Source organism: Halictus rubicundus, chromosome 17, assembly GCF_050948215.1.
Source record: "Halictus rubicundus isolate RS-2024b chromosome 17, iyHalRubi1_principal, whole genome shotgun sequence".
NCBI classification, from domain to species: Eukaryota; Metazoa; Arthropoda; class Insecta; order Hymenoptera; family Halictidae; genus Halictus; species Halictus rubicundus.
This window is the reverse complement of record NC_135165.1, coordinates 7,872,290-7,900,150: the sequence shown is the minus strand read 5'-3', so window position 1 is coordinate 7,900,150 and position 27,861 is coordinate 7,872,290. Positions and strand designations below refer to the sequence as shown.

Here is a 27,861-nt window from a genome sequence, read left to right as displayed (position 1 = left end):
TGTGATTAATGAACGGTGACCGTAAACCGAGTATAGTTCGCCCGCATAATCGTGTGATTTCGTGTTCGAAGTTCCTTGTTGATAACCACGTGCCAAAGGTTTTGTAAGACTACCGCGAGCCTCGTGTTCCTAGTAGTGTACAGGGTAGACGCAGATTTCGATTTCGAGGACTGTGATCGAGGCTTTACATGTCACGGATCGCACAAAATTCACGAAATTATAAATCAATTAAGAATCGATAGCAATTCGCGAAAGTAGAAACTGTGCCGCATACATTAGCAATTTATCCTCTCCGCGAGGCTGAATAAATAAAGATTGTTATTTGCAATTTGATGCGAATTTCGTCTCTTTCTTCTCGCGTATTCGAACGATTTTGTGCGATTTACTGATCGACGTAGTCCTCGAGGTGTGTATAGTTGTCGAGTATATTTTTCGACGAAGTTAGTTCCGATGTGATAGTGAGAGAAAGAAAGACAGAGAGAGAGAGAGAGAGAAAGCGAGAGCGAGAGAGTACAAGAAAGTATGTGTGAGAGATACGGTAGAAGTAGATGAATTTCTTTTTTATTGTGAAAATATTCAGCTATCGGCTCGACGTGGACACCAATGTACATATTTATATATTTTGCAATAAACATTTTCGCTGTTTACCAACTTCATTTCATTTACGAAGCCTACCCGAAACAATTAACTTTTCTGTATAACCGTTTGTCTGTTTTCTTCTCTTTAATTGATTCTGTTTCACCCCTTCCTACCACTATACTCTGGTCATTGCTATGGCTACGTCGTGATTGGGTTGTCGCAGGAATTCTACTACGGTAACCATGTCTTTTCACCTGACTAACAATTTCTAATCTTTTCGATTTTTCACTCGGAGAACTGACTGTACGGTTCGACTAAATTTCTGGAATGTGTTTGCAATGTTTCCCTAATGTTTCACTAACCAATTGCTTTTCTCTGTTTGGAGTCTGTGCTGTGTGTGACGAGTACATTCGTCGTGAGGAGATGGCAATTTTTTGTGTTATGACAAATATACTCGTCAAATGAAAGAAATAATTACTCTTTTCTTAACTTAGATCAGAATTTTTGTGAAAATTACAGCATATTCGTAAAAAAAAGCAATAAAAATGTATACAATTCACATGGAAAATATTAAGCACAACGATGAAATATTTGCCAATTTTAGCTACACAGCTAAGAAATGAATTTTTACGTAGATTCTGGATCCTACTGTGGCTGTGAAACGTATCGACAGAGCAAGGTCACTGCCCCCACCATCTTTTGCTCCTCCCACCGACCAAATAGTGGGGATAAAGTGGGAGGAGCATGGCTCGAAGTGGGGGCAGCTCTTCTGAGGAAAGCACAGTAGTTCATACAGAAAGAATTGCAACAGAATTTCTACTGCGGGTCAATACTAATTCCAAAATACTATTTCATTCACTACAGCAGAGGTCGGCAAGAACTTTGTCCGGTTTTAGAGGGTTACGCCCCCTTTTCCGGGCCGCGCGTCTCACTCCCCGTGACGGCCCTAGTTCTCGAGCCAGCTCAGGCCCGTACCTTATGAACTGCGTGCGGCGCATTAGGGTGACACCCATATCATTAGATTTAAAGATAGAGGATAGGATAGGATAGGATAGGATAGAGGATAGGATAAGATAAATGATAGGATAGGATAGGATAGGATAGAGGATAGGATAGGATAGGACAGAGGATAGGATAGGATAGAAGATACTATAGGATAGAGGATAGGATAGGATAGGACAGAGGATAGGATAGGATAGAAGATACTATAGGATAGAGGATAGGATAGGATAGGACAGAGGATAGGATAGGATAGAGGATACTATAGGATAGAGGATAGGATTGGATTGAGGATACTATAGGATAGAGGATAGGATTGGATTGAGGATAGGATAGGATAGGATAGGATATGATAGAGGATAGAGGATAGGATAGGATAGGATAGGATAGGATAGGATAGGACAGAGGATAGGATAGGATAGGATATGATAGAGGATAGAGGATAGGATAGGATAGGATAGGATAGAGGATAGGATAGGATAGGATAGAGGATAGGATAGGATAGAGGATAGGATAGGATAGGATAGAGGATAGGATTGGATTGAGGATAGGATAGGATAGGATAGGGTAGAGGATACTATAGGATAGAGGATAGGATAAGATAAATGATAGGATAGGATAGGATAGGATAGGATAGGATAGGATAGGATAGGACAGAGGATAGGATAGGATAGGATATGATAGAGGATAGAGGATAGGATAGGATAGGATAGGATAGAGGATAGGATAGGATAGGATAGAGGATAGGATAGGATAGAGGATAGGATAGGATAGGATAGAGGATAGGATTGGATTGAGGATAGGATAGGATAGGATAGGGTAGAGGATACTATAGGGTAGAGGATAGGATTGGATCGAGGATAGGATAGGATAGGATAGGATAGGATAGAGGATAGGATAGGATCGAGAATAGGATAGGATAGATTTACTCTATCCTAGATTTACCGCGGGTGTCGCCCTCGCAATGCGCCAAGCACATTTCATACGGCACGTGCCTGAGCTGGCTCGAGAACTATAGCCGTCAAGGGAAGCGAGACGCGCGGCCGGGAAAAGGGGGCGTATCCTTCGAAAACCGGCCGAAGTGTGAACTTCTTGCCGATCTCTGCACTGCAGGATTTGTTCATCCCTCAATCCGTAGTCGTAGGTTCATCTAAATTTGATTTTCTTATCACTTTTTGTACTGTACCGATAACGAATCGTGCGACATGCGTTTGTTGTTTGTGTTTCAACGTGTGTTTATCATCGCGAACCCAGCGATCTCAATCGCTGATTAGAATCAACTAAACTAATTAGAATCGATCAAGGACCACTCAAAAAATCCCATTCATTTTTTTATTCAGTCACCTACACTGCTGCTCAATGTGTGGACACGTCATGTTAATTTACTAGATCAGCCTACCGGATGTAGGATATTTATTCGAAAATATTCGTTTATATTTTTACAGAATGATATATTCTACCAAATAATATAAAGAAATTCTTCACCTGATAAAAGTCAAGAAATGAATGTTAAAAAACAAATCTTGGCGTCAAATTCATTTTGTTGTCCGAATTTAAAACGAACAATACATGAAAAAACAAAATGATTTATAGGATGGTCGAACATTAAATACATTCATAAATTGTTTCGCATAAAAATGATTTAACAGTTCGCACACTTTCGAGCGGCAGCGTGCATGTAATTTACAACGCTGAATAATTCGCGCAGCGGAGCCTAGTTTCGTTCGAGCTGTTTGCAAATACACAAATTGGCCGGTTTGTGCCTAAAACGTGTACACACCGCCGCGGTTTAATTAAAAACGATCGTTTCGTTAAATCGTTTAATTAAAACGCCGCTAATCGAATGCAATTAGAAAACCAACGTTCGAGACGCATGGAATTCGCGAGATCCTCGAAAAAGAAAAGAAAACAACGGCGAAATCTTGGTGAGGAGGGGGAGGGGGGAAGTCTCTCCGGGAAACAAGTTGGCGAGACTAACGACGTAGCCATTTAAAGACGAAAAATCATTACAGTATTCTCTGTGATCGAGATCCAGGTCAGTGTTCTGCCGGTCAAGGCAGCCCCGCGGGTAAACACGCTCGAATAATCGAGGAGTCCGCAAGGACGGGTCCAGCAGGGATCATTAAAAGGGAATCTCGTCCGCGATGATCGGACTGAACGCTGATGACTTGACGGTGACGATAGAACGACTGTTGATCGTCGCTTCGTTTTCTCTTTCTTTCCTGCACCGGTGCTCGAAACTTTCTTAGACACTCTAAATCATCATCAGAATAAAGGATTTACATTGATCTTTTTATTAAACAGTGCACTGCACGGTAACGAGGAGCTGTACAATTCTAATGAACATCTTAGTGAATTAATTGAACAATGCAAGACAGGTTCAGGGTCGATGCACTTGGAAAAACATTTGAGCAATGCTTTGTGATTTTGAAAAAGTATTACATCTTCCTAGTTTACATTCTACAGTGTATATACTAGAAAAGTTCAATTTAAACCAAGGTAATAGAGAATTACATTATAAGACAGTACTATCATTGATTATTGTAGTCCAAGTGAAACTCTATTATTTTCGCTTAACAGTTTGTCTCTGTACATAATGATACAATTATGTACATAATGGTGCACATTGTTCCTGTTCTCCATTATCAAAGATTTTTATACAAAGTTAGTTCTTTAACCAAAATATTCTTAAAAAATCCTCTTTCACGGAAGGTTGAACTAATTTAATAAAGATTTATCTAATTTATAAAGATTTTGATTACAAACAGACGATTCTGTTTCACACGAAATACAGTGATTTCTCTATATATGTCGCCAAGGCCTGGATGATACACTTCGCGGAATTATCCCCACTACCGCGGGGTATACCCCGTGAGGGGCCTCGGACGCCGAGGAGTATAATCATAACACAGGTCGGGTATGTCTCCTGGACGATACACGACGCTGACAAGACCCGTGTTGTTGACATATATCGAGAATTCACTGTGCTATTCGATATGGTACGAATCCTTTACGCTGATGATTTTTATGGTGTCTTTTAATTTCGCCCACCTCTGTACCTATTTCTCTGTCTCTCTATCTATCTCTCCCCGTTTCTGTATTCATTTATCTCGACCCCAGCCCGAGGCAAGAACGTGTGGCGCCCGCTTTCCTTAGTTGTTGCTATAACTATTATTCTCGGCAGTCCCCCGGTGATCTATGGTTCTGAACACCGAATATATATATATATATATGTACATATATATATATAAACGTATATATGTATATATACACACAACCATCGTCTAAGTACCGCTATTATACAAAACGTTCGAAGCTAAATGTTGATGTTTTTGTGTCCCGTGCACTTCTTTCCGTGTCAACCCCCAATGACCTGATCTGACCTGCTACCGATCGAAAACTCGAACAATCTGAATACCAAAAGTGGACCTGCCTGGGATTAAGGGGAATCATCGCAAATTCCGTAACCTCGTCACCAGCTACATAGGTAACTTTGTCTGTCTGTCTGTCTGTCTATTCGTCCGTTTGTCTATCTGTCTGTCCATTTTTCTGTATAATTGTACACGTATGTTCATTTTATTTTCAATACAAACCTCCTGTATCCAGAAAATTTTAAGAAGTCTCTTCTCTCTCTCTCTCTCTCTCTCTCTCTCTCTCTCTCTCTCTCTCTCTCTCTCTCTCTCTCTCTCTCTCTCTCTCTCTCTCTCTCTGCTTGTTTGCCTTTCACAATATCTATTTCTGATATTTCCTTGGATCCTGGATCGTACTCGAGCCCTAGATCCTCCCTCGATTCTGCTTCGATTTTATTTACCAATCACCTGTATCATCGATTTTCCTCCAGTATGCATCTTCAAACGACTTTTTACGCTTCTTTAACCGTTTTTCTTTTGGCTGGCGTCTCTTTGCTCAATGCGATTTCTCCCGATCTAACAACTCCTGATAATTCGGATTGTACCGTAAACTGTTGAGACACCGTTTGGTCATTGTGTCGATTGTCGCATGCGAAACTTACAGAGTACGTTTGTCCCTTGTTCGTAGTTTTATAGATCCTGTATGTAGGAAGATTGTACACTACACCCCCCCCCCTTTTTTTCCCGCTGAACAACGCTCTCTCATATTCGAAGCGAATTGCGCCTGTTCGTTTGAATATGCAACGTTGTTTCGCTGAGATTCGCTTACGGTTTGAAATCTTGACTTATCTTGACTTGTTTGAGCTTGTACTTTCTGTACTACTACCTCTTGTATATTCTAGCTCCCTTGTTCTTTAACACTTTTACCCTTGTTCTATCAAAACCCATACAACTTTGCACTCGTGTTTGCGACGACGGACTGCAACGCTTCTTTTCTTCTCACCCAATCAAACTAACTATAAGTCTTGATATATAGATGTGAGTTTGCGTGCGCGTAAGTATGATCACACAGGTGTAAGGTATTTGGACACTCGAAAGAGTGTTGCAAGCGTTTCTGCCGGCAATGCGACGGTGCGTTGAGAATTTGATGTGATTTTTGTGTTTTTCTTTTTTTTTTTCTTTCGGAAAATCTCCTCGTTGTCGGCAGGAACGTCGGATTGTATTGTTTGCAACAAAACCGGATTGATCTCGTGTTACTATTTATACTTCTGGCCCAATTTCTGCTTCTGCGATGCCCGTGGGATCCGTGTGTGCCTGGACAGAGTCTCTTTCCCGTTTTGTTCACCACTGTCTCACACCTTTTTCTCTCTCTCTATCTTTCTCTTTTTACGCCTCGGACACGTTCACTGTTGAGTCAAGGACACGTTGTCAACAAGTCAACCACCCGTCGCTGAATCTCGGGTTTCTAGGTCGTCCTTATCTCGAGAGGAATACGTCGACGCCGGAAATTTATTCACGTCCCTCGAATTTTTCGCGAGGTTTTTGTTTTGCTGCCCCCTATATCGTCCCCTTTTCAGTCAAGTTGTCAACAGTGAAGATGCGATTTGAGAAGAAGAAGTTGAATAAGTGGAGTCGGAGACAGAGTTGAGGCTGTTTTTGATGAGACGGAGCTGTCGAATTTGATTAAGTATTTTCTTTGTAATCGTTTAGTTGGGACGCAAATGGCGATTGTTAGACTGCGGATTTTTATGCGAAATAAAAATTTTTGTCTATTATTTTTCGTCTATTGTAAGAAATGAGAGCAACGCAGAAATTAATCTCCTTTCTTTGTAGGTTTAACAGGTTGAACATAACGATACTTTGTCCAACGTTTGTATTGTTTCTGCTACACATTTTTGTCATGAGTGCATAAAGTCCGCAGTCAAGTGATAGTATTATGTGTACTAATTAATTCGTGACCTCGTCTCCGTTTTGTTGCTTTCAACAAAACATATTGTCTTGCAAACAATCCCCATCATTCTCTATGCATTTACATCATTTTACAGGGATCTGTTGAACCCAATGTAATATCGAACTTAATTCTCGTTGAATAAACATTTAATTTAAGGGTTATGAATTAATTTGTACACCTAATTTAACATGAGGTTATTGGGAAAGTTACCACCACCGTATGCACTGATTATTCGTGTTTCTAGTTTTATTAAAATTGTTTCAAAACGTGTTCGAAAGTTTAGAGACTTCCATGCAGTTTATGAATGTTATCAATTAGTCTGTTTTCATAATTCAACGTTAATCGCGCCTCAATCTTGCTCAATTAATTCGAATGAATTATTTTATTAGCAATGTAGAGTGTGTCGAAAGTTGTATGATTTAAAAGAGGTGATTCTAAAAGAATGAATCCAAAACAGATTCCAGACCTCTTTGAATTTCTGATTTTAACTTATTTTTTCATAGAGAGCCAATTTAACACTACTGTTATTAACAGTTCTAAGTGACGTGCAGGTGTCGTGTAGAAATTAATAATAAATATAAGAGGAAGATTTCATTACTTTTTCAGTATAAAATCCATTTCAAATGAATACAGTGACTAAGGTGGGGGTCAGTGACCACGATCAACCCGGTCAGTGACCACAATAACCATGATCAGTGACCGTGATCACTTCGGTAATTATCTTTCCCGTGTCGGATCGATATGATCGCCAATATTTGCGACAAAAAATTCGATTTCTCTTCACCACGAACTACAAATGGTTTGAAAGAGGAATCGCTGTACCGTTTTAGAAACATTGTTCCTTGCATAATCGAATTAGCAAGACTCACGGTATATCGTTCCGGTCTAGGATCAAACGTCTCGCTGCGTGCCTTAACTCTGTCGCTCATTTCCCCATCGCACGTGTCAGAACACTTTTGCACAGACCCGTGGCATCTCGGGACGCGCCTCGTTCTAGTTAACATCATTATCCGGATTTTAATCAGACCTGAACCATCGCCGAGATATTAGTTTAGCCTCTAGCGCACCGGGAGAAACCGCTCCAACCAAGTCTGTCGCGATTTCTATATCGAACCGTCTTCCATGTACGTATCGCATACACACACACGTATAAATTAGCCAAATGTGAACGTTCTTCTCTTTGCAACTAATCGTTTCAGTTACAGAGGCATGACAGACAGTAAGCGTAACCGTCGAGCGACACACGTAACGATATTAGCGATCGGCACTGGTCGACGAAATTGACGTTCTCTTTCTCGTCTCTTTCATACCAACTAAATCAAGTTTCATGCCAACGATTTCGAATAGATCGCGGATCTTTGGGCGAAATAATTATTGGCATCGATTGCGAGAAACTTTACCCGTATAGACATCCCTTTTCTTCTTTAAGATTATGCTTACCAGCAATTTTTTAGTCTTTCCAAAACCAAAGATGAACAGAAGTTTTCAATCGATTGTTTAAAAACGACAACAATTTCTTTTATAGTTTAACAAACTTCTAGAATTAATGTAATGTAACAAATCCTTCTAAAATTACTATTTAAAAGAAAATTGTTGAGTTCTGTTTATATACAGCTCAGTTATTAAAACGCCCATTAATAGGCTGATTCATGTTGACCAGTGTTAGAGAAGACGACGAAAACACACACTCTTGTTGCGGTCTCCAAGTCGTCGGCCGCGAGAGAGCATAGAGAGCTTTCGGTGTTATCGGCTTGATTACTATACTATCTCTATCTATCGTCGTCTTACGATCATCTCTTAGACACCAGAATAGCTCCTGCGAGGAGGTCGATCGTAGTTTTGCGATTTCTTTACGTAGAGAAGTATTGTAGAGGTATACATACGTCGAAGAAACGTAGCACCGCGGTGAGAAAGTTAGACATAGTTCTTGGCAGACAGTGCTGTAGCGAGAAGCGATCCGCACTGGTGCTTTCGGAGGGTTTTTAGAAGTTTGATTTTGGGATTGAAAATATTTAGAATCGTTAATCCCAAAAACACTGGCACAAAACTGGAACTGACGTCTCCTGAAAATGAAAAAACATTTAGGTTCCCTATACGCTGGGGATCAACATTCTAAAAAATTAATTTATTAAGCCCCTCGGCAACCCAAAATTTATTTTAAGAAACGTTCTAGTGACCCTAGAAACTTTATCAAGACGAACAACTCTCTGAAAATTATTTTTCCAATGTTCCTGCTATTTTCAGAAAACGAAGTTGAAAAAGTAAAGTTTAAAAAATGGTCAGAAACGCTCCTGAAAGCTCCTGTGCTAGCCGACCATCGTTCTAACGAATACGAAAATAAGTCTCTCTCCCATAATGCGATTACACAGAGTACTGCGTACAGTTATTGCGCACGCAGAGCAACTGGGAGAAAACTTTTTCAAAACAAAGTTGAGATGCTTCACGCCTAAGCTAACACTTGCTACGGTACTGACGTCAGCTTTTGTAGCGTTACCTGGTTTGATCTAGCCTCGATAGGTACCTGGCAGACAGAGGGACCTAATCGAAACGTAGACTTTTAACGATTAAAATGATCTAGGGAGTAGTGTACTCGAGTTGCTTGTATTTACATGACCGTAGACGTAGAGAATTGTTTACAAGATATTTAACGATGAAATCGTGTAGTCGAGTTGGTCTGTATTCGTAGAAAGTAATTGCACTGTCCAACAATTTTCTGGCGAAACTCAAAAGAGAAAGAATCAAACTTTGTTGGACAGTGTAATTTTTAGAATAATCGGCAAACATCCGTAACAGATTATTGTAAATATGTAGAGCTGTAAATATTCCAGAGAACGTAGATGTGTACAGTTTGTAAGCATACTATAGGACTCGGTTATCTGGTCGCAGCTCTGATGACTATGACGAATACGTCCAGATAACTGCGATACCAAATATCTCGTAAGCTATCAATTTTCTAAGTCTGAAAAAAGTTTATTCACAGTTCTAGAGTCGCAACCTGTGATTCACAGTGAAACATGACTCAAAAGAAAAAGTCAACGTTTTAATTGGTTCTTCTTGCGACACTTCCAACGAATTTTTTCGATCTCCGCATCGATGTCCTTCTGCAACTGAATCATGTGTTTGCATTTATAACCTTGGCGATTTGTGTTTCAGCGTTGAAACATACCCCGCCGAAGAGAAAAAGCATCGGCGGCCCGTTCAGGCCCATGGACGACGACTTCGTTTCCACCGGTGAGTTTGCACACGCGTTTTATAAACAAATATTTTGTTCAAACAATCTTTATGCTTCACACGGTGGCCACACGTCCGGAAGTTCATCGATTTTCGGAACTTTTCAAGACATGCCAAACATTTTTAAAACATTCGAGACATTTAACACGTTTTTAAAGCGTTTCAAACATTTCTAAGACAGTCGTTCTGCATTCGATCGTTCAAAATTGTTTTTGTCTGTACAAAAGAATGAAAGAGATTTCTGATGCTATAAGTAAACGTCATTACCACTAGATTGCAGATTTTGTACATTTACGATTTGAAAATATGAACATACTGCACGTATATCACTAGAATCCAAAGTAAAAAAGAATAGAGAGCGTCGTTCTAATTATTTTTTTATGGAGCTTTTACTAACATATTCTTCACATTTTTCTGGTTAAAATGATACCAAACACGATACAGTTTGGATAATATTTACTTGGTTTAATTCACGATGAAGTTGAACCTCGATTATCCGAACTATTCAGAAGAACGTAGGCAGTAGTTGCAATGTTAAATTAAATCTTTACAGACTTGTACAGTGAACAATATGCTGTATATATATGGCTTCAGATTGAACTCTTTATAGCACGTTCATTAATATAATCGGTTCGGATAATCGAGGTTCTACTGAATCGTGAATTAAACAAGTACACATGGTCCGAATGGTGTCATGTTTGGGCTCATTTTAATCAGGAGAACGTCGCAAGTACATTGCCAATCATCTCTTTCTAAAGATAATCAATTTTACCGTTCAGGATTTGCAAATCAATTTGATCTTCCACTAATATGAGAAACAGACTGCGTGCAATTTATTTACATCGTCACTCGAGAAAATTAGAAAGCGACGCACAAGTTATTTGTTTACAGCTTGCAATCGATCTCTTTTCTTGATCTCTCGGTACAGACAACAGCAACACAGATTTCTTGCTATTGGTATTTGCTGAATCGACACAGATCGAGGCGTAATCTGATCAAGGGTCGAGCGTTCAATCCTCGGGACGAATGCGAGGATGAAACGCGATCGTTTCTTTGTTTCGAACGAAAATATACGATCGTATCCGTTCCGAAAATCGTGCGGATGATTCGAACGAAAATCTTCCACGGTTCTATTATTGGCTTTGCGCTGAATTTCACGTGTGTAGCCAGGCACAGCGATCAGTGCAGTAAACTTAGATGCGGCAGTCCCACGATACCCGCTTCCAAAACGTTCACCATGCTCCCTGTTCATCGCGGAACCAAGAATCCCTACTGAATCATCCCTTATCGGCGTGCCGTTCCATCCAGAAGGTACCCTGTCGCTTTTACGAAGATTGCCCGCGCGTGCTTCCACGTGCTAATGACGTACGCCTATCGTGTTTCGTGCTGACAGGTAATTTACTGTCACGTTGCACCGGGTACAACAAAAACTACCACGAATCGAGACACTCCAAAAACCTCGGCTGCCGAGAAACCATGTCGATTGCACAGGCGGTTTCACTAAAAACAAACAATCCAAGCGGCTGATAATTCGAATCGAACGCAGACTTCGTGCCCCTTTTCTTGCAAATTTTTAGAAACTACTCTGCCAAGTAAATGAAATAAAAATTCAATTAACGTGCTGAGTTTCTTTTTTATGATTAACATGTTTGCTATCATTATTCTTTAATTTTGTTTTGAAAAATAGTTTTTATAATTATTCCGTTATGAAGTATAGAAATTATGATATTGTCGCACGAAGTTCTCTAAATTTGCATAAAGATCTCTGTGCAAAGTAAAAATGTTCTACCTGATTTGCAACAAACTAGAGTGAAAGAGAAGTTTTACTTTCCTACTATGTTCGATCTCGCGTTAATCTTTATTAACATTCTTCAACGGAGACGCTTCCGATTGTTTTTGTTTGCGAAATGTTCTGTGCACTCGGATTGTTCGGTATGTTTGGTATACGACGCTGTTATCACAGCGTTTTACAAATTGAATAATAACGAAAGTGTTTATTGGATTTGGTCCGAGAGAATAGTCTGACAGATTAGTTTATGTCTGTCGAGCGTCGAATCGGCTAAAGTTCCGTTCGATTCTGTCTACAGACGCGAAGACCGTACGTATTATACAGCTTTCTATCGTGAATGTCAGTCGAATGCGCGCATTCCGACCGTTCAATCCTTCTGTTTGCCTCGAACGTCCCTTAAACTCGAATCCCTGTTTCGTCTTGGGACACTCTTCGATACGTGACTGGACAGAGAAACTTGCAATCGATCAAGAATTCCGAGACTTTTCTATGAGATCATCCCTGAGAATTTGTTCCGATCACACTGTGGATTTTTTATACGAAATAAAAATACTCTAAGCCGGTTCTAACCCTTTGCTAGGCACTTGCCATCTGTGAAACTGTAATTTGCAAATTTTTGTAATTTTTACCAGGTTTACACGGTTTTAATTTAATTTGTGTTTGTTGGGGTATGGATGAGAGAAAAATTAATGTTCAAATTCAGTTCTTAACTCTCACTTTTCTATTCGCTCCTGATTGGACCAGCCAGAAATCAAATAATACTAATTAAATTCTTGTAATATCTTCTACGGTTTTAATATAATTTTGCGTTTATTAGAGAGTCGATGAGAGAAAAATAAATATTTCAATTGAAACAAATTTCTCGTTTTCCCATTCGCTCCTGATTGGAGAAATCAAATAGTACTAATTAAATTCTTGTAATATCTTCAACGGTTTTAATATAATTTTGCGTTTATTAGAGAGTCGATGAGAGAAAAATGAATATTCCAATTGATACAGATTTCTCGTTTTTGCATTCGCTTCTAATTGGACCAGCCGGACACCAAATGGTACTAATTTAATTCGTGTAATGCCTTCACAGTTTTGTCTTTCTCATCCACGGAATCATGTCACAAACGCATAAAATCCGCGGTCTAATTAAATCCGTCTCTCGAAGATTGGAAATCTCTCTGTCCGATCAAGAGACGCACTCATGGTGATACGGTAATGGTACATGGTGTTATGTGGTGGTTTAGCGGTGCCGACAACCGGAAGTACGACAATGCATGCTACGTCACCCACGAAGGCCGGTGAGTCTCATATACAGATCATTTACTTTCCTATCGTCCGTTGTCGTTTCAGTTCTTCACTCTCGGTCTGTATGGAGGATGTCGATGACATTCGCAAAAATGTTTCCTAGACAAAGGGTATCGATCATAACAGGACCGTCGATAGTGGAACTTAGCACGAGTACTTTAGTTTTGATCATGCTCATACCACCCCTCTTTTATATTAGCGATATGTTGTACGACGAGAAATTCAACGTTGCTTCGATCTTGACCGCGAGAAATTAATTGAACGATCTTCGACGACCTTAAATGATCTTGGACGGCCTTGAATTATGTTGAATGACCTTCATATAATATAGGTCATTGTCCGAAAGCGTACTATTCGAATATGAATTAGAAAATATACTACTTTGTTGGAAGAAACATGGTTGAGGCCTTTATGTCTACGACCAATAAGAAAAATTAATGAAATTAAATTATAGTCCTGACCTGTTAACTGATCTAGTGACTTGTTTGAAGTGTTGGTTACGTACAAAGTAGTCTAATATCAACAGTTTCTGTACATTTGACGTGAGTTGATAGCTAGATGTGTTTCCTTCCCATCAATTTTTGTGGAATGACCTATCACCTACCTTTATGGAATCATTTTCTTTAATGGAATCACGTCACGTCCGCTTGTACCACCATTCCTTGGACACCTTGTATATTATTCACTTTTAGTTCTCGGTACGTTGAGTGTTTAACCCTCGTATCAATAACCAACATTTTCTATGATACTCGATACTTAGTCGTTTCAATGCCTATTTTTATCCCTCAAATGTAAATTAATTTTTCACCGTTGAAGAACATAAAAATCTACAATAATTTTGCTATTTGTCGACAAAAATATTAGGCAAAGCATAAAAGGAAATTGAATGTGGTTAATTGACGAAGGGTGAAGAGTTGACGGTCTACGTTTGACTACAGTTGAACAGCGCACAATTTACCAGAGATCTTTCTCAACGAACATTCAAATGTACAGTCGAAAAGAAAGAATTTCCGCAGTCAACGAATTGAAACCAGCTATATCAATGGCACGTAAAAGTCAAGGTCCTGGTCGAAACTGTCGAGGAGTTGAGCTCAAGGTCGAAGCAACGTTACAGATCTCGCGATCACTTCACAGTCTCACCGAGCTTCTCTGTTTCTCTCTTTCACCCGTCTGCGCGTCACTGTCCGTTCCCCGTGTTGACCCCTTCGCCTCTGTTCGTCGTCGCACGACCTTCGGCCGACCTTCGTGCGACCTTGGCCGAAAATCAGTGACGCCGACAGACCCAATGATCAGCACGACCAGCACCGCGGTGTCCGCCGGTTCGGCGCCGATCGCCACCTCCACCCCGGTTAACTTCGCCAGCGGCCCGGTGAGCCCGCCCCCGTTGACCTTGGCCTCGGGCCCCGCCCACCAAGAACCAGTCCAGGCGAGCTCGACGGCGTCGAAGGCGAACGCGAACGCTAGTTACCCGGCGGTCCTGAAGGGCAGGACCGCCGCCAGCCCGCCGAACCCGAACCTGGTGCCCTCCGGCAAGGTGCCGCCCCCTGTACCTCCAAGAGGCACGGGTCAGTCGAGGGCCAGGTCCTCGGAGGAGCACCGTGGCCCCGGAACGGCTACCTCGACGTCCTCGATCACGTCCAGCCGAGGTGACGAAGCAGCCATAATCACCAGATACCGCTTGCATGACCGTTCGAGCTACCCGCACCACCAAAATCCCTCACCCGACAGCCACACCACCGCCAACGTCACTAACAATCAACACCCCGCCAAGGCTGCGAGTGCCTACCACACTGCTAACACCACAACCTCCGACTACCATGCCACTTCATTCACTGCCACAACAACAACCACGACTCATACATCCGACGTACATACGTTGCATGCACGTGCGTCGACACCCGCGTACCTACCCCCGAAGTACGACAGCCTGGCGATGATCGAGCGATCGAGGAACGTGGCTGCTGCCTTTGATGCTGTCTGCGAGGAAGACGATCGCTGGGACAATTGGGAAGAGAATATCGAAGAGGATGATGAGTTTGTCAGCGTTGAGAAGGTGAACGGATCCTACGTGATCAGAACCAGTCCGTTCCCTTTCAGGCCCGAGAGAGGCAACTTTGTGCATCCTAGGGTGCAGCCTACACAGATTGCACCTGCGAAAGAGGAGCAGACGAAGCCACAGAGCGACACCATGGACAAGTTCACGTACTTCTTGAACCCCGCTGCTAGACCCGAATTGATGAACTATAAGATGTCCAGGAAGGATAAGAAGCACTCCGAGACGTACTATGAGAGGATGAAGAGGAAGCAGAGGGAGCTAGAAGCTTCTCTGAATACTATCACCACGTTGACAAGACGCAGCGAACACGCGACCAAGGTTTCCGATGAGAAGACGATCCAGAAGGCTGATAGAGCGATTGCTAAGATAGATAAAGTGGAGAGGATCGAGACGAAGAAGATCGATAAATTGCCGGAGAGAAGACGAGAGAGTCGATTGCTGAAGAAGATCAGGGAGAAGTCTGCGCAGAGGAGGAAAAAACTGGCTCCAGAACCGACCCTTTCGATTCAGACCTTCGACGCTGTGAAGAGGATCGATTATAGCTTGAGGGATTCTAGGAAGAAACCGGAACTGCCTTTAAGACCTAGCTTCATCAGTGAACGGTTGGCTAGATCTACTGGAGATGTTAGAGACCTGCAGGCTGACAAGGCTTTGCAGTTGCAGTCAGAGAAGAGGACGTTTATGATCACCAAAGTTGAGGAACTGAAACGCGAAGGCTCCGGGCTGATTTATGCTTCATCACAGGTTAAGATTGAAGAAGAGTCTAGGTTGAAGACAGGAAATGATGATGAGTCCTTGAAGCATGATGATTATCATCACAGTAGAGAGAATGTTGCAAGAGTCCATGAAGCGAACACTTCGAAATGGAGCGTAGAGGCCAAAGAGCAGTTGAAGAAGGACAAAGGTCTTAACGAAGGGTTAAAAGGCTCGAAGGAGGAGATTCGAGATCGATCCTCTTCGAGGTTGAAGCCTAATCGATCCTTCTTGCACTCCTATCAGCTTAAGACAAAGAGATACTAATTCCCTAGTTGAAGAGGAGTTCATTGTAGAAGTTACACAGTCTTGAGATGTCGAAGATAGAAATAACGAAGTAGAAGAGGAGTCGGACTTGTGTCATTTGAACAACGAGACAAGGGACCAAGTTAGAGGATTTTAAGGTTTCGAAGAAAAGTACCTGTTTAATTTGAAAATTCAGACAATGACCAAGTTATAGATTAAAATGTCGAAGTAGGAAAGGAATCCGACTTGCTGAATTTGAAAGAGAAAAGGGGGCCAGTCTGTAAAAGCTTAAGATTTCGAAGCAAAAAAGAAAAGGATCCAATTTGTAGTAACTTCAGATTTCGAAGATGCAAAATTCCGAGAAGAGAAGCAATCTTGTGTTGGAATGCCGGCAGCTTGACCAGAAAATTGAAAAGACAAGGGACCACGAAGATTTTTAAGAAGAATCCCAGAACCTCTCCGAGACAACAACTTTCTCTCGTGCATGCGCAAAGTACACATCACTCCGAGTTACTTTTCGTTCTCTCATCTCATCACTCGATCTATCTCTCGTTGTCAGTTTTGTCATACGGCGACCCGTTCGAACGAGTCTTCCTCTATATGTATAAGTAGCATCTCTAGAGAGCGAGGAGAAGTTCAGTGGCTCGGCGACTCGCGTCCTCCTCGCCGGCTAGATGCGCTTTGTTGTTAACCGTTCCATTTTGCGCACTTCGTGCCGTTTTTCCCCATCGTCGATTTTACGGCGTCGACGAGAATTGCCGTACTTACTTTCGCGGCCGATGTCGAACCTACGATCGGCAGAAACACGAAAGTACCACGTTTCTAGAACTGTCGTAGTGTGTAAGGATTGGTTTTCGTTTCTTGTACCGGTTGACAGTGTGTCTTCTGCATGCGTAGACCTTTCTCGTTGACGGGGATGGACGCGATCGATCCGAACGCGTTCAATTTATTAACACTAAACCTACCATCGCTGGTCAAATAATTCCGATTTTTAATTCCGCAATTATTGAAATTATAAAGATGTTTTCATGAGAAACGTTCACGAAATTTCATGAGAAATAAATCCTAAACGAGTCGAATCTTTCAATTTTTATAGTTCAGTATCTGTCAGTCGCGTTTAGAGCTCGGTAGGTTTAATGTGAAGCAGTTCATCCTGCTGAAAGTTCGCTTGAAGAAGATTTTTGATCATGTTGAAGATGGTCGCGTCCATTTCCGAATCGATCGATCAATTTTCTACTTCTGTCGACACATCGTCGTCTCGAACGATCAAACGGGAAACGATCTTGTAGGAGTGATTGTACGGTGTGTGCTCTCTGTATCACAATAAAGGGACGTTCACACGAGTGTGCTCGTTACACTGCTAAACCTGTGTTCGGCTAGTTCGCCTACTCTGCTGGCTACGTAGCTTGCTGTTTGTGCGCCTCTGTAGACACGCAAGTAGATGGTAGTGTACACCTTGTTGGTAATCGTTGCTGTTTTGCGGACCTTAGAATGGCTTGTTCGGACTGACTTCAATAGGAAACGATCGGTCTCGAAGGTTTCGACGAATCGATGTTGCGACCGATGACGTTCTCCAACGTAACACGCTTGAGATGCTGTTAGTGTTACTTGGACCGTGTGCTTAGTACATGTCACCGACGACACAGCGTTGGCTAGTATTAAACCCCTGTTCCCCAATAATGGAGCTTGAACTCCTCGAATTAACAGAAAGTTATTTTTCGGACATTTTCTTTTTTTTTTTTTTTTTTTGAAAAAGAATAGAGATCAAAAGAAATTTTTACCTAGTCTCACGCTTAGCTTACTGGTTCCACCGGTTGATATTGGCTTTCTGTACGTTTTGAATAAGTTGTCTCACTGTTGCAATCGGTGATTTTCATTGTTTGTCGTTGGTGGGAGCGACGAGGAGCTTTTTGTGCTAGGAACACCGAATCCCTTTAGAATGTCCCTCAGATGACGAACCAAGCACACCGTATTCTGTTCATTAGGGCTAATTGTAGTGCGCTTTTTGTAGGTGGCACCCTTCCTTCCACCTGCTCCACCCCGCCCCCGCCTTTTGACGATGCAGTGCGCTCGAACGACCAAACCCTGGCTTCCGGTGGTCAACTGCAGCAGGGTACGCCGACCACCAACTTAACGAGCAGTCTGAGCAGCGCTCACTCCAAGCAGAACAAGGTCGTGCACCACGTCACCCTTACCAAGACCTACCACGATGCCGTCAGGTGAGTCAGTCGTCCTTATCTGGATCTATCCCTTGGTCGTCCATTGTCCCCTTTGATTAAATCGCCGCCGAATCAGTCAAAAGAATTATCACCAAATCTACAAACCTTCAGTCACGTTAGTTGTCCACTCTACTCCAACAACTTTAGACCCCCAACTGATTTCACCAACATATCTGCGACATTTTTCTGATTAAAATGAGTCCAAACACGACATCCTTCAGTTGAGAATTCAGTAGAACCTCGATTATCCGAACTGATTATCTAAATACGCGTGTTACAAACGGTTCAATACAAAATCGTACATATACAACACGTTTCAGTGCACAGGGTGTATAAAAATGTCACGCCTACCGTAGCTGTTAAAAAAACGCACCGCAAAATTGGGCTTGTCCCTGAAAATCAAGGTCAAAGTGTCGAAAAACTTTTTTTCTTGCATCGTATAGTAATTTTTCGACACTTTGATTTTCAAGGTGAAGGTCAATTTTGCGGTGCATTTTTCCAACAAATCTCCACCGATCGAGAGGTGTACAATCACGCTATGGTGGTCGTGATATATAATTTTTATACAGCCTGTAAAATCCTGTAAAGATTAAATTTGAAATTTACTAGTTTGGATAATCGAGGTTCTATGATATCGCGAATTAACCCTTTGCACTCGAGTGGTGACTCTGAAGCCCCACTAGAAATTGTCGTGGCATTATTTCAAAGAAATTACAAAAAATATTACAAAATATTTGTTACATTACAAAATTTGTATTCAATAGATTACTAAACATTTCAATATTATATGTAGAAATCGGATCAGTTTCGTATGAATAAAATGAAAATATTGTAAGACGGAAGAAAAATTTAGTTTTAGATTGAAAACAGCGCCGAGTGCAAAGGGTTAAACCAAGTAAATATGATTCAAAGTGTGTAATCCCGACCGTACTCTATCGGATTGAAACGTCGGATCAGAAATAACAAGTTGAACGGACGTGTTCTAGTATATCCGACGTGCATTTGGAGAGCAGCGGCAGCGGAAGTGGCAGCGGGGGAAGGGAGACCAAATCGTCGTTGAGCGTCGAAAGTGGTGGTAGCAGTCGTGGCGGTGGTGGTCTGACCTGGACACCACCTGCGGGCAGCAACGAGGGCTCGACACCTACTTGGACCGAGGGCACTCCGTCCTACACAGAGAGCTCCAGCAGCGGTGACGCAGGTAAGTTACTCTACGCGCTGAGCATCTACTACAGCTCCTGAAGGGCCCCGCTACGTGCCTCGAAGACTCCTTCGTTTTCTTCTTCTGCTTCTTCTTCTTCTCCTTCTTCTTCTTCTACTTCGTCGTCGTCGATCTTCGCGGCGAACGGATTTGCATCGGCCGTTGCTGACCGGTTGATTGCCCAATCGATGATTCCTTCAGGTTATCGTTAACTTAACCCCTTGCGTTGGTAATCAACATTATTTTTTATATCATTACTATAGATCAATAACGATCCTAGAAAGAGCTGACGGCTCGAAGAGATTCGTATGCGTACCTCGAGATTCTTGGAGAATGTTGTTGGTGTTTTTGTGAAAAATGCAATATTGAAAATTGACCTCTTCTACACTGTTCTTTTGTATTTATTTTTTGAGATAGTTTTTAGAGAATTCGTTTATTGAAGGTCTGAAAGGAGGCTATTCAAAAGACAATTAATAATTCCTCTGAACAAAAATTAATATGAAAATCAATCACTGGTGTTGGTGTTCAGTATCACTTTTTATAGCATTATAAGAAGAATCAATTTTGGAATCCTTCTCGAAGAAGTGCGTAATATAAAGATAATTCACATCGAGAAATAGCAAGTAAAATTTACAATTTCTTTAGGAAGAAAATAATATTAAAAACCCCACCCCTTGTGGTGATATTTAATACCATTTTTTGTATCATTATTATGGATCAATCAAGAAATAAAAGCTTCAAGAGAAGGATCCTTGAAAACGAAAATTACAGACAGAACTACTTCCACAAAAAAATAATGGTAAAAATCAATTCCTCGCGTTGACATTTAATATTATTGATATGGCGAGGGGCTCCGAAACTAGAAATTGCGAAAAACGCTAATTCACGATGTTCTCAAATAAAACCCTACTTTTACCATCAACTTTTTGAAAACCAGGATTAGATAGACTATTCAATTGAACAGTAGATAGAAGTATACTAATATAAACTAGAGAATAGAGGTCACCAGATTGTCTTTAAAGGTGGACTATATTTTTACTAGTAGCTTTTACAATCTCACTCCGAATCACAAAACTCTGGTCCACCGAGAATTATGCCTTCGACTATGTAGCTAGTCCCTTCGTATACAAACAAACGAATCAAAACAATCTACCATAAAAAGATAGCGTCACAGACTTCAACTCAGGGGGTTAAAAAAAAACGACGGATCACTGTTTTTAAGAAACCAAATAGGTCCTTGAAGGAGACAGTGAATTAACCGAAAAAACGTAACCGAAGAGAACTGCAATCGAATGATCGGTGCAAGGGCGTTGTAATTAATACGCCGCAAGGCCGGATGCACCGGCGAGGATAAATTAAGCGAAATAGACGTTTTAATCGTATCGAGTAACGGGCAATCAACGCGGCTCTCGCGCCAGCAACCTGAAGTCTGATTAACGTGCCACGATTTTGAGGTATAGTGTTCGAAACAAAATGGAGCTAAAACGAGAAATAACAAAGAAAAAAAAAACGGCAACAATGAGCGTCGTGTGTATCATCATTAAATTCGAGTAGCTCGGAGCAAGCACACCGAGGGCATTGAACCATTTCAATTATACGTAGATACGCAACAAGGAACCATAATCTCTGTAAGAAAACGAATCCTTCTTCTATGTAATAAGCGTATATGGTAAGCCGTACGATTCAGATATCGACATAATCAAATGTAGCTATGAAGGCGATGTAACCATGGTACCGGAGAATAGCTTTTGCCACTCACGCGAATTTTAGTTGTATCGTAGCATCAACCATAACCGATACACTCGATCAGGCTTGGTCGGTGCAAGATCACTACATAGTAGCTACCTCAATCGATCTCGATCTATCGCGCTCGAACGGCACCGACACACCAATCATCAGGCTTGGGCATTGTTCAGAGAAACATGAATTGACATTCGCTTCGCCTACTTGTTTCTGCCATAAACGCACAAAACATCCACAATCCAGTCTGGTTATTATTGGACTGCGGATCTTCATGCAAGATCAACATTTTCTACATCAATTGGGAGAAACAGGAGACAAATAAAATTCTTTAATCATTTCTGCAAGATTAAAACAGTACATCGATATTCTTGAATTCTTTTAGTCCTACTGTATTAACCCCTTAACGCACAGTTAAAAAAAAAAACCGGCCAAAAAAAATCAATTTTTGATATACTAAACTTTCGTTCCATGGAAAAAGGCTATATTTTATTCTTGAATAAATAAGTGTTATAGCTTACAATCCCATGTAAATGATAAATATCATTAAAACGATTTTTTTTTCCTTTGCTTTCACATTGTTATTTTCAATTCTCGATTATATTCGAGCGTGAAAAATTATAGCAGCATAAAATACAACGCCGCTCGAATTATCTCGAGTGTGTGCAGTTTGGTCTGTTTAGCGCGCTCGAATTAACTCGAGCGTACAAGTTAAGGGGTTAACCCTCCGTATACTATGCCCGAGTCATTCGTGACCTGTAGCGGTAGGGATAAGGTCGAGATAAGCTATCTTATTCCGATATAAGATGACGCTTTTTATTTCGAAATAAGAAGTCCGCTGTTCTCTCTTCCTCTTTTTCATCCGAAATACGACGAAAGCCGGTCCCGACACATCGCCCTATATCGAAAGAAAACTAGTGAAATATCGGCGTGGGTCAGAAATGACTCCGGCATAAGCCTAGAACTCGCAGAGGGTTAAATTTCATCTACTCAGTTTTGCCATAAACGCGTAAAATTCGCAGTCTACCTATACTTTTTATTTTGTGTCGAAGAAATTTTTATTTCAACTATTTCGCAGTGAAAATGTCTCTGAAGTGACGCACAACTGGACTGCGGATCTTTATGCAAAATAAAACTTTTCTGTGCCAATTACTGGAAATAGGAGGCACAGAAAAAATGTATTTCTTCTCCTGGTAATTTTAATTTTCCCACAAGAATGCGTGCTCTTAATTCTTCTGTACTTCGCTCGTTTTTGTCATAAATGCATAAAATCCGCAGTTTACGCATAACGCAGCACGAATGTCTTTTCGACAAAACATTTGAAACAAGAGCAACCTCGAGGGAATATACGATTGTCATTAACAAACTTTGAGTACTCTATTAAATTTGCTTCTTCGTGTCAAGTATGAATAAATTCGGATAAAACGGCGAATAATCTCCTCACCGAGATTGTATCACTAGAGATTATTTGTTCTTTCGTTCGAGCGATCTAATTCGCTCCGAAAAGAAGTTTCTTGAACTTCCCACAAAATCGAGTTACACTCTCCGTATTATTTTCAAAATAAATCTTTATTAATATACAAAGAGAACGAGCCCAAGCCTGCCACTGTGACCGAAGAAAGCGTGTTTGTGTTCGTCCAAGTTCCATCAGCTGCGTTGTGTTCATAGAATGATTAGAGCTAGTCGGATCCGTCGACTCGAACCGGAAGTTCCAGTGCCTAAAGTTAATCTCATTGTCTATGTGTTCTAGATTGTAGTTCAAGGTTGTCGTCCGTAAGTGTTACTTCAGAGAGAATCGGACACACGAGATCACACTTCGACGTGTTGCATCGTGATCGAAGGTGCTCGTCGCGAAACAATCGATCAGTCAAAACGCGATTAATCCGAGGCAGTAATTAATCGCCTGGCGGGCGAACACCTTCGACAATGCGCGATCTGTCAACTCCATGAACGTGTCCTGCAAAAGTACAATCGAACAAACACAGTGTCTCTCACATACACATACAAACACACACACACGATTAGTCCTGTCTAGGTAACTACGTTGAAAGCCTTGTCAAAAAACACTCTTCGAGAACTTTCTTTTTTTCTCTTTCTCTCTCTTTCTCTCTTTCTCTCTATTCCCTTTTCCTCGACAATGAGAGCGACAATAAAGCGACAATTGCAGAAACACCGGATCTCACTATCATTAATGAAACCCCAGTTTTCACACGCACCCAGAACTTTTTACTTGGCCGTACGCACTCGAAACGACGACCGGTGTGATACCTCGAGAGATAAGTTTTGATTTTTTCTCTCTTTTTCAAACTTTATCTATCTATCTACTCTCTCTCTCTCTCTCTCTCTCTTTCTTTCTCTCTGTACTCGTTCTCGCTATTAAGGCATATATACAATTAGATACACACGCTTCTTGTCACCTGTAGACACGGATTCCTTAGGTTCTGCACGCTTTTCTAATCTCGATCGCATCTTGGTGACATTGAATGTCTGGTGGATCGCTCTGGCGACCAACACTGGCTCACATAATTATGAATTGTTATCGATCAATCAGGAAATTCAAAAATTTCAACTAGCAACAGCACCAGGAATTTCATATGAATTATTTTACATTTCTGTTAGCTGTAGGAATTAATTCGTGGACTCTTCTCCATAAAATTATTTATGCACACACGATTTGTACACGTTTACTTCGTCTTGCAGTTGAACGGTGAATCTGCTCTTGGAAAAAAGATTGTTTAGCTTTGTTACCAAATCGTGTTGAAGACGACGAAACAGTTGATAATCTATCTAATAATTTATTTTGTATGGTGAATATACTGTAAGCTAAAGCATCGTCTCTTTGAAGCGAAGCATTTCTTCTTTGACCTCGAGAACGTTTCTAGAATTGAAATACAAAGTGAATGCATGTTAGATATGCTGCTTAGTAGACAGCGGATTTTATGCATTTACGAGAAACATGAGTAGGTGTAAATTAAAAGAGTAAGCATTAGAAGAATTTCAAAATACTGTGATTTTGTCTTGAACCTCTTAAACATGCTAAGCAAGAAAATAAAAAGCTAAGCAAGCTTTGTAACAGGTAGATCATTTTTATTTTGTATAAATATTCGCTGTCTACTTATTACTCGACATCGTACTCGGCAATGTTCCATGTTCTTGCACAGTTCTGTTATGTTCTTTTCGTTTTGAGGATTGACACTTCTACCTCATTAATGGTGAGGGCCACGAATTAATTTGTACACCTAACACAATTTTAATTTAGCCCTCCAATTAAAATAACTCCGAGTGCAAAGATTTAATAATCTGACCTCGTGTAATAAATAAACAGACATCGTCGTTAATAGGTTGATCAATTAATGGTCAAACGAAATGATTCTTTCGTTACTCTGTATACGGTAATTCAGCGAATTTCACCAGTAAATTAGAAAGCGTGGCAAAGAGATTGAAGAAGTCTGACCAGTATGAAGTATAATGTATGGTCGGTAGAGTCGTCAGAGTGATCCTTGCGGAGCTGAACACTTGAGTCCACATTTTCTACCCCCTAGATTGCCGACTCGACGCGAACTCGACTCGAACACAATCGCTAGGCAAACACGTATCTGCGATCCGGTGACCGTCCAGCTGCGACCGGCGCTGACCTTTCTCTTTTCTCTTGCACTATGACGACTAACGATCATTTTAGGTTGCCCGACGACGCCGATCAGGGGTAGCCAGCGTCAGGAGGACGGGGGGAAGATCGCTGCCACCGTCGAAGAGGCGCTAGCCAGTCTCACTACCGAAATGGTAAGTTGGTAATCGTAGCTTTGGACGATCGGTCGATCGGGAAGACAGAGTCAAACATCTACCTCAAAATCATCATCCTTTTACCTTCGATCTTTGTCTCGTTACTCGATAATCATTCTTTGAAAGCGCACCCTCTATCAAAGAATATTTGTTAACTTCAACTACAGACAGAATTACTAAATCTCGAACTTGATAAAGATCTCAAACTCTTCTCTCGAACACTGACTATAGTAGAATTAAATGCCATGTCTCTGAGTTAGGGGAAAGACTATAAGACTATAAAGTCATTTTTTGAAAGTGCACTCTCTGACAAAGATACATTTTTTAACTGCAACGTAGCTATAGCAAGAATTTTAACTGTTAAAAAATCTTCTCTTGAACCACAGGCCATAATAAAATTTAATGTCATGTCTCTGAGTTGGGGGCAAGACTGACAAGATTAATGTCACCATAAGGGTTGATACCACCCTCAAGATAATCGTCCACTAAAATAATTGCTTTGTCTTATACACTCGTAAAACTGGATCAAAAACAAGTATTTCTGGTTCAAGCCCGTGGTTGCTTATTGAAAATATTATTTGTGATTGTAATCCTCGCAAAACTAAATTATTAATCAGAGTTTTCGAGACGCACAACCCTGTAAGTTTGCCAGCAGCATTAAAAGAAAGAATTGCTAAATGAGATCTGAAACCAAAATAGCAAGGGTTGATTTTACCCCAACCAGATAATTATCTGCTGATGATTTGATTGGTCGCTCGTGAAGATTAACTGAAATCAGAATTTTCGGGATGCGCAATTTCGCACGTTTGAGGGGAAATGGTAGCCAAATCGTGAAATGCTAAAATCGTTGAAGACTCTGTCCTCCCCGACCGATTCCACCAGAGGGTAAGTGCACCAAAGTCGGTGGCCTATCGATCGGACTGTGTAAATGTTTCCCCGAGTGGCCGAGGGTTTCTTTGTAACTAATAAAACAGCCCCCCTTCCCCCAAAAAAGACGTCGACGCGCTGTCAAGCGAAAAGAAACGTCTGCATCGCTCAGCACTGTCGTCGGCTAGGCAAGCGAAACGCGCCGACGAACGGTGACACGCTTCGAAAGTCAGCATTCAATCGTCGTGCTTATAGTCTCTCCTGTTCAGTTCCCTGTCTCGTAGAATCCCCGATGGAGCGCCGCTTCAGTCGCGACTAGAGCGTTCCAAAGCGAGCATTCAGCTTCATCTTAGAAAAATTCCTCTCGTTTAGGATCACTCGTAGGAAAGATGCACGAGGAGTACTGGTTACGGAAGATTTTCGAGATCTTCCTCTTGGCTTTGAGCATCTTGGGCTGAGTCTTGGCGTAGGGCAATTCCTTAGCTTCTTGACCACAGTATTGCCTCGATTTATGTGGAAGAAATATGTACAGTATTTGTTAAAAATTGATCTCGACTTTTTATCTTGGATTAGTATTTTATGATACTTTTACCAACGCATTTATCACATTTTTGTGATTGAAATGAGCCCAAACTTGACATCATTTGAAGTATACTTGTTTGTTTGATTCACGATTTAGTAGAACCTCGATTATGCGAACCGATGATAATTCTTCATTATGTGATATGTAAATGTGATCGAAATTGTGTCGAGTTTGGTATCATTTTAATCAGAAAACTGTCAGGAATGTGTCGATAAATGTTTCATACCCGAAATAATTATACGATATGAATGACATTTCGAAGTTTACACATATATCGAGGCATTGCTGCATTTTCATACTTCACTGAGGCATCCTTTTAAAGGATATTGCATGAAGATGGTTCGAGGAGCTCTCTTTGCTTCTGTGCCTGGTGATAAGCTTGTACATGGAACCCATAGCGAGCCTATAGAGAGGTGAACAGGCTTTTCTCAAAAGTATCATTGTCAAACCAAAGAATTATTTTGAATAGCAATTCGAAGGAGTCGAGCGACGATAAATAATTTTGTTAATAAATTTGAAGCTGGGGAAACGATATTTTTCAAATTTTACAATTGTAGGAGGCTCGAAGCTATGTGGTTTTTCTAAAATTAGTTCACAGAGCTAAAAGTTTCATTTTCAACTTGAAAATTGTGAAATATACCATCGTTAACTAAATATTCGATTAAATGTGCATTGTTGCGAACTATTGTGAATTGTGGAGCTGCAATCTTTTGAATTGGTCAATAATCGAGTCTAGTCATCGACTCTGGGGTCGAAGTTCCTCGGACCACCGGCCAATACCAATTTTTCTTTGCCGCGTGACGCCACGTCGTACGCATCCTCGAATTTCTGCACGCTTGCATCGTAGTGTACGCAACCAAAGATCAACCGTATCAGCGTTTACTTCGATCTTTTTCGCCAGTCGGTGCATTATTGCACGATTCACACGCAAGCTCTCGGGTCGTCGTCGTTGTTTAAAAACTTGCGACACGCGAAAGAATGCTGTGTGCGTTGCGGCCGCGTCAAATTCTCCCCAGGTAATTCCATATTAACCCAGTATCACTTCGGGAACACCTAGCGAAGCATTTCGAACGATCTTGTTAGCGAAACAACTCCGACGCATAACTGCGGACTGTGTACAGGGTGCTTCGACCCGTTTTATCACCATAGTAACATGAATCATGAATTTCTTCACTGTTCATTGTTAGGTTTACGAATATTTTCATTATTTATTCTCAAGTTTAT

General features: G+C 41.1%; 1 protein-coding gene and 1 long non-coding RNA gene across 18 annotated transcripts in view; both read left to right on the top strand.

The window, feature by feature from the left end:
- The window catches only part of Pip5k59b (Phosphatidylinositol 4-phosphate 5-kinase 59B), a 57,249-nt gene that overhangs the window by 17,786 nt on the left and 11,602 nt on the right, over window positions 1-27,861 (top strand). For 9 of the 17 annotated variants that reach the window (XR_013083629.1, XM_076802585.1, XM_076802586.1 and 6 more), the window contains exons 11-17: window positions 5,003-5,065; window positions 10,033-10,110; window positions 13,135-13,188; window positions 14,464-14,841; window positions 18,262-18,469; window positions 19,456-19,667; window positions 25,087-25,187. Coding sequence is in view for 16 of the 17 variants with exons in the window: in XM_076802585.1 (XP_076658700.1) it covers window positions 5,003-5,065; window positions 10,033-10,110; window positions 13,135-13,188; window positions 14,464-14,841; window positions 18,262-18,469; window positions 19,456-19,667; window positions 25,087-25,187 (1,094 nt within the window). In the remaining variant the exon portion in view is untranslated. The remainder of the gene's footprint in view (window positions 1-5,002; window positions 5,066-10,032; window positions 10,111-13,134; window positions 13,189-14,463; window positions 14,842-18,261; window positions 18,470-19,455; window positions 19,668-25,086; window positions 25,188-27,861) is intronic. The other 8 variants (XM_076802589.1, XM_076802590.1, XM_076802587.1 and 5 more) reach the window with 7 other exon arrangements.
- Window positions 20,344-25,077, top strand: LOC143362433 (uncharacterized). The gene is made up of 3 exons (XR_013083630.1): window positions 20,344-21,799; window positions 22,124-24,214; window positions 24,253-25,077. It is a non-coding gene; the product is annotated as an uncharacterized LOC143362433 (long non-coding RNA).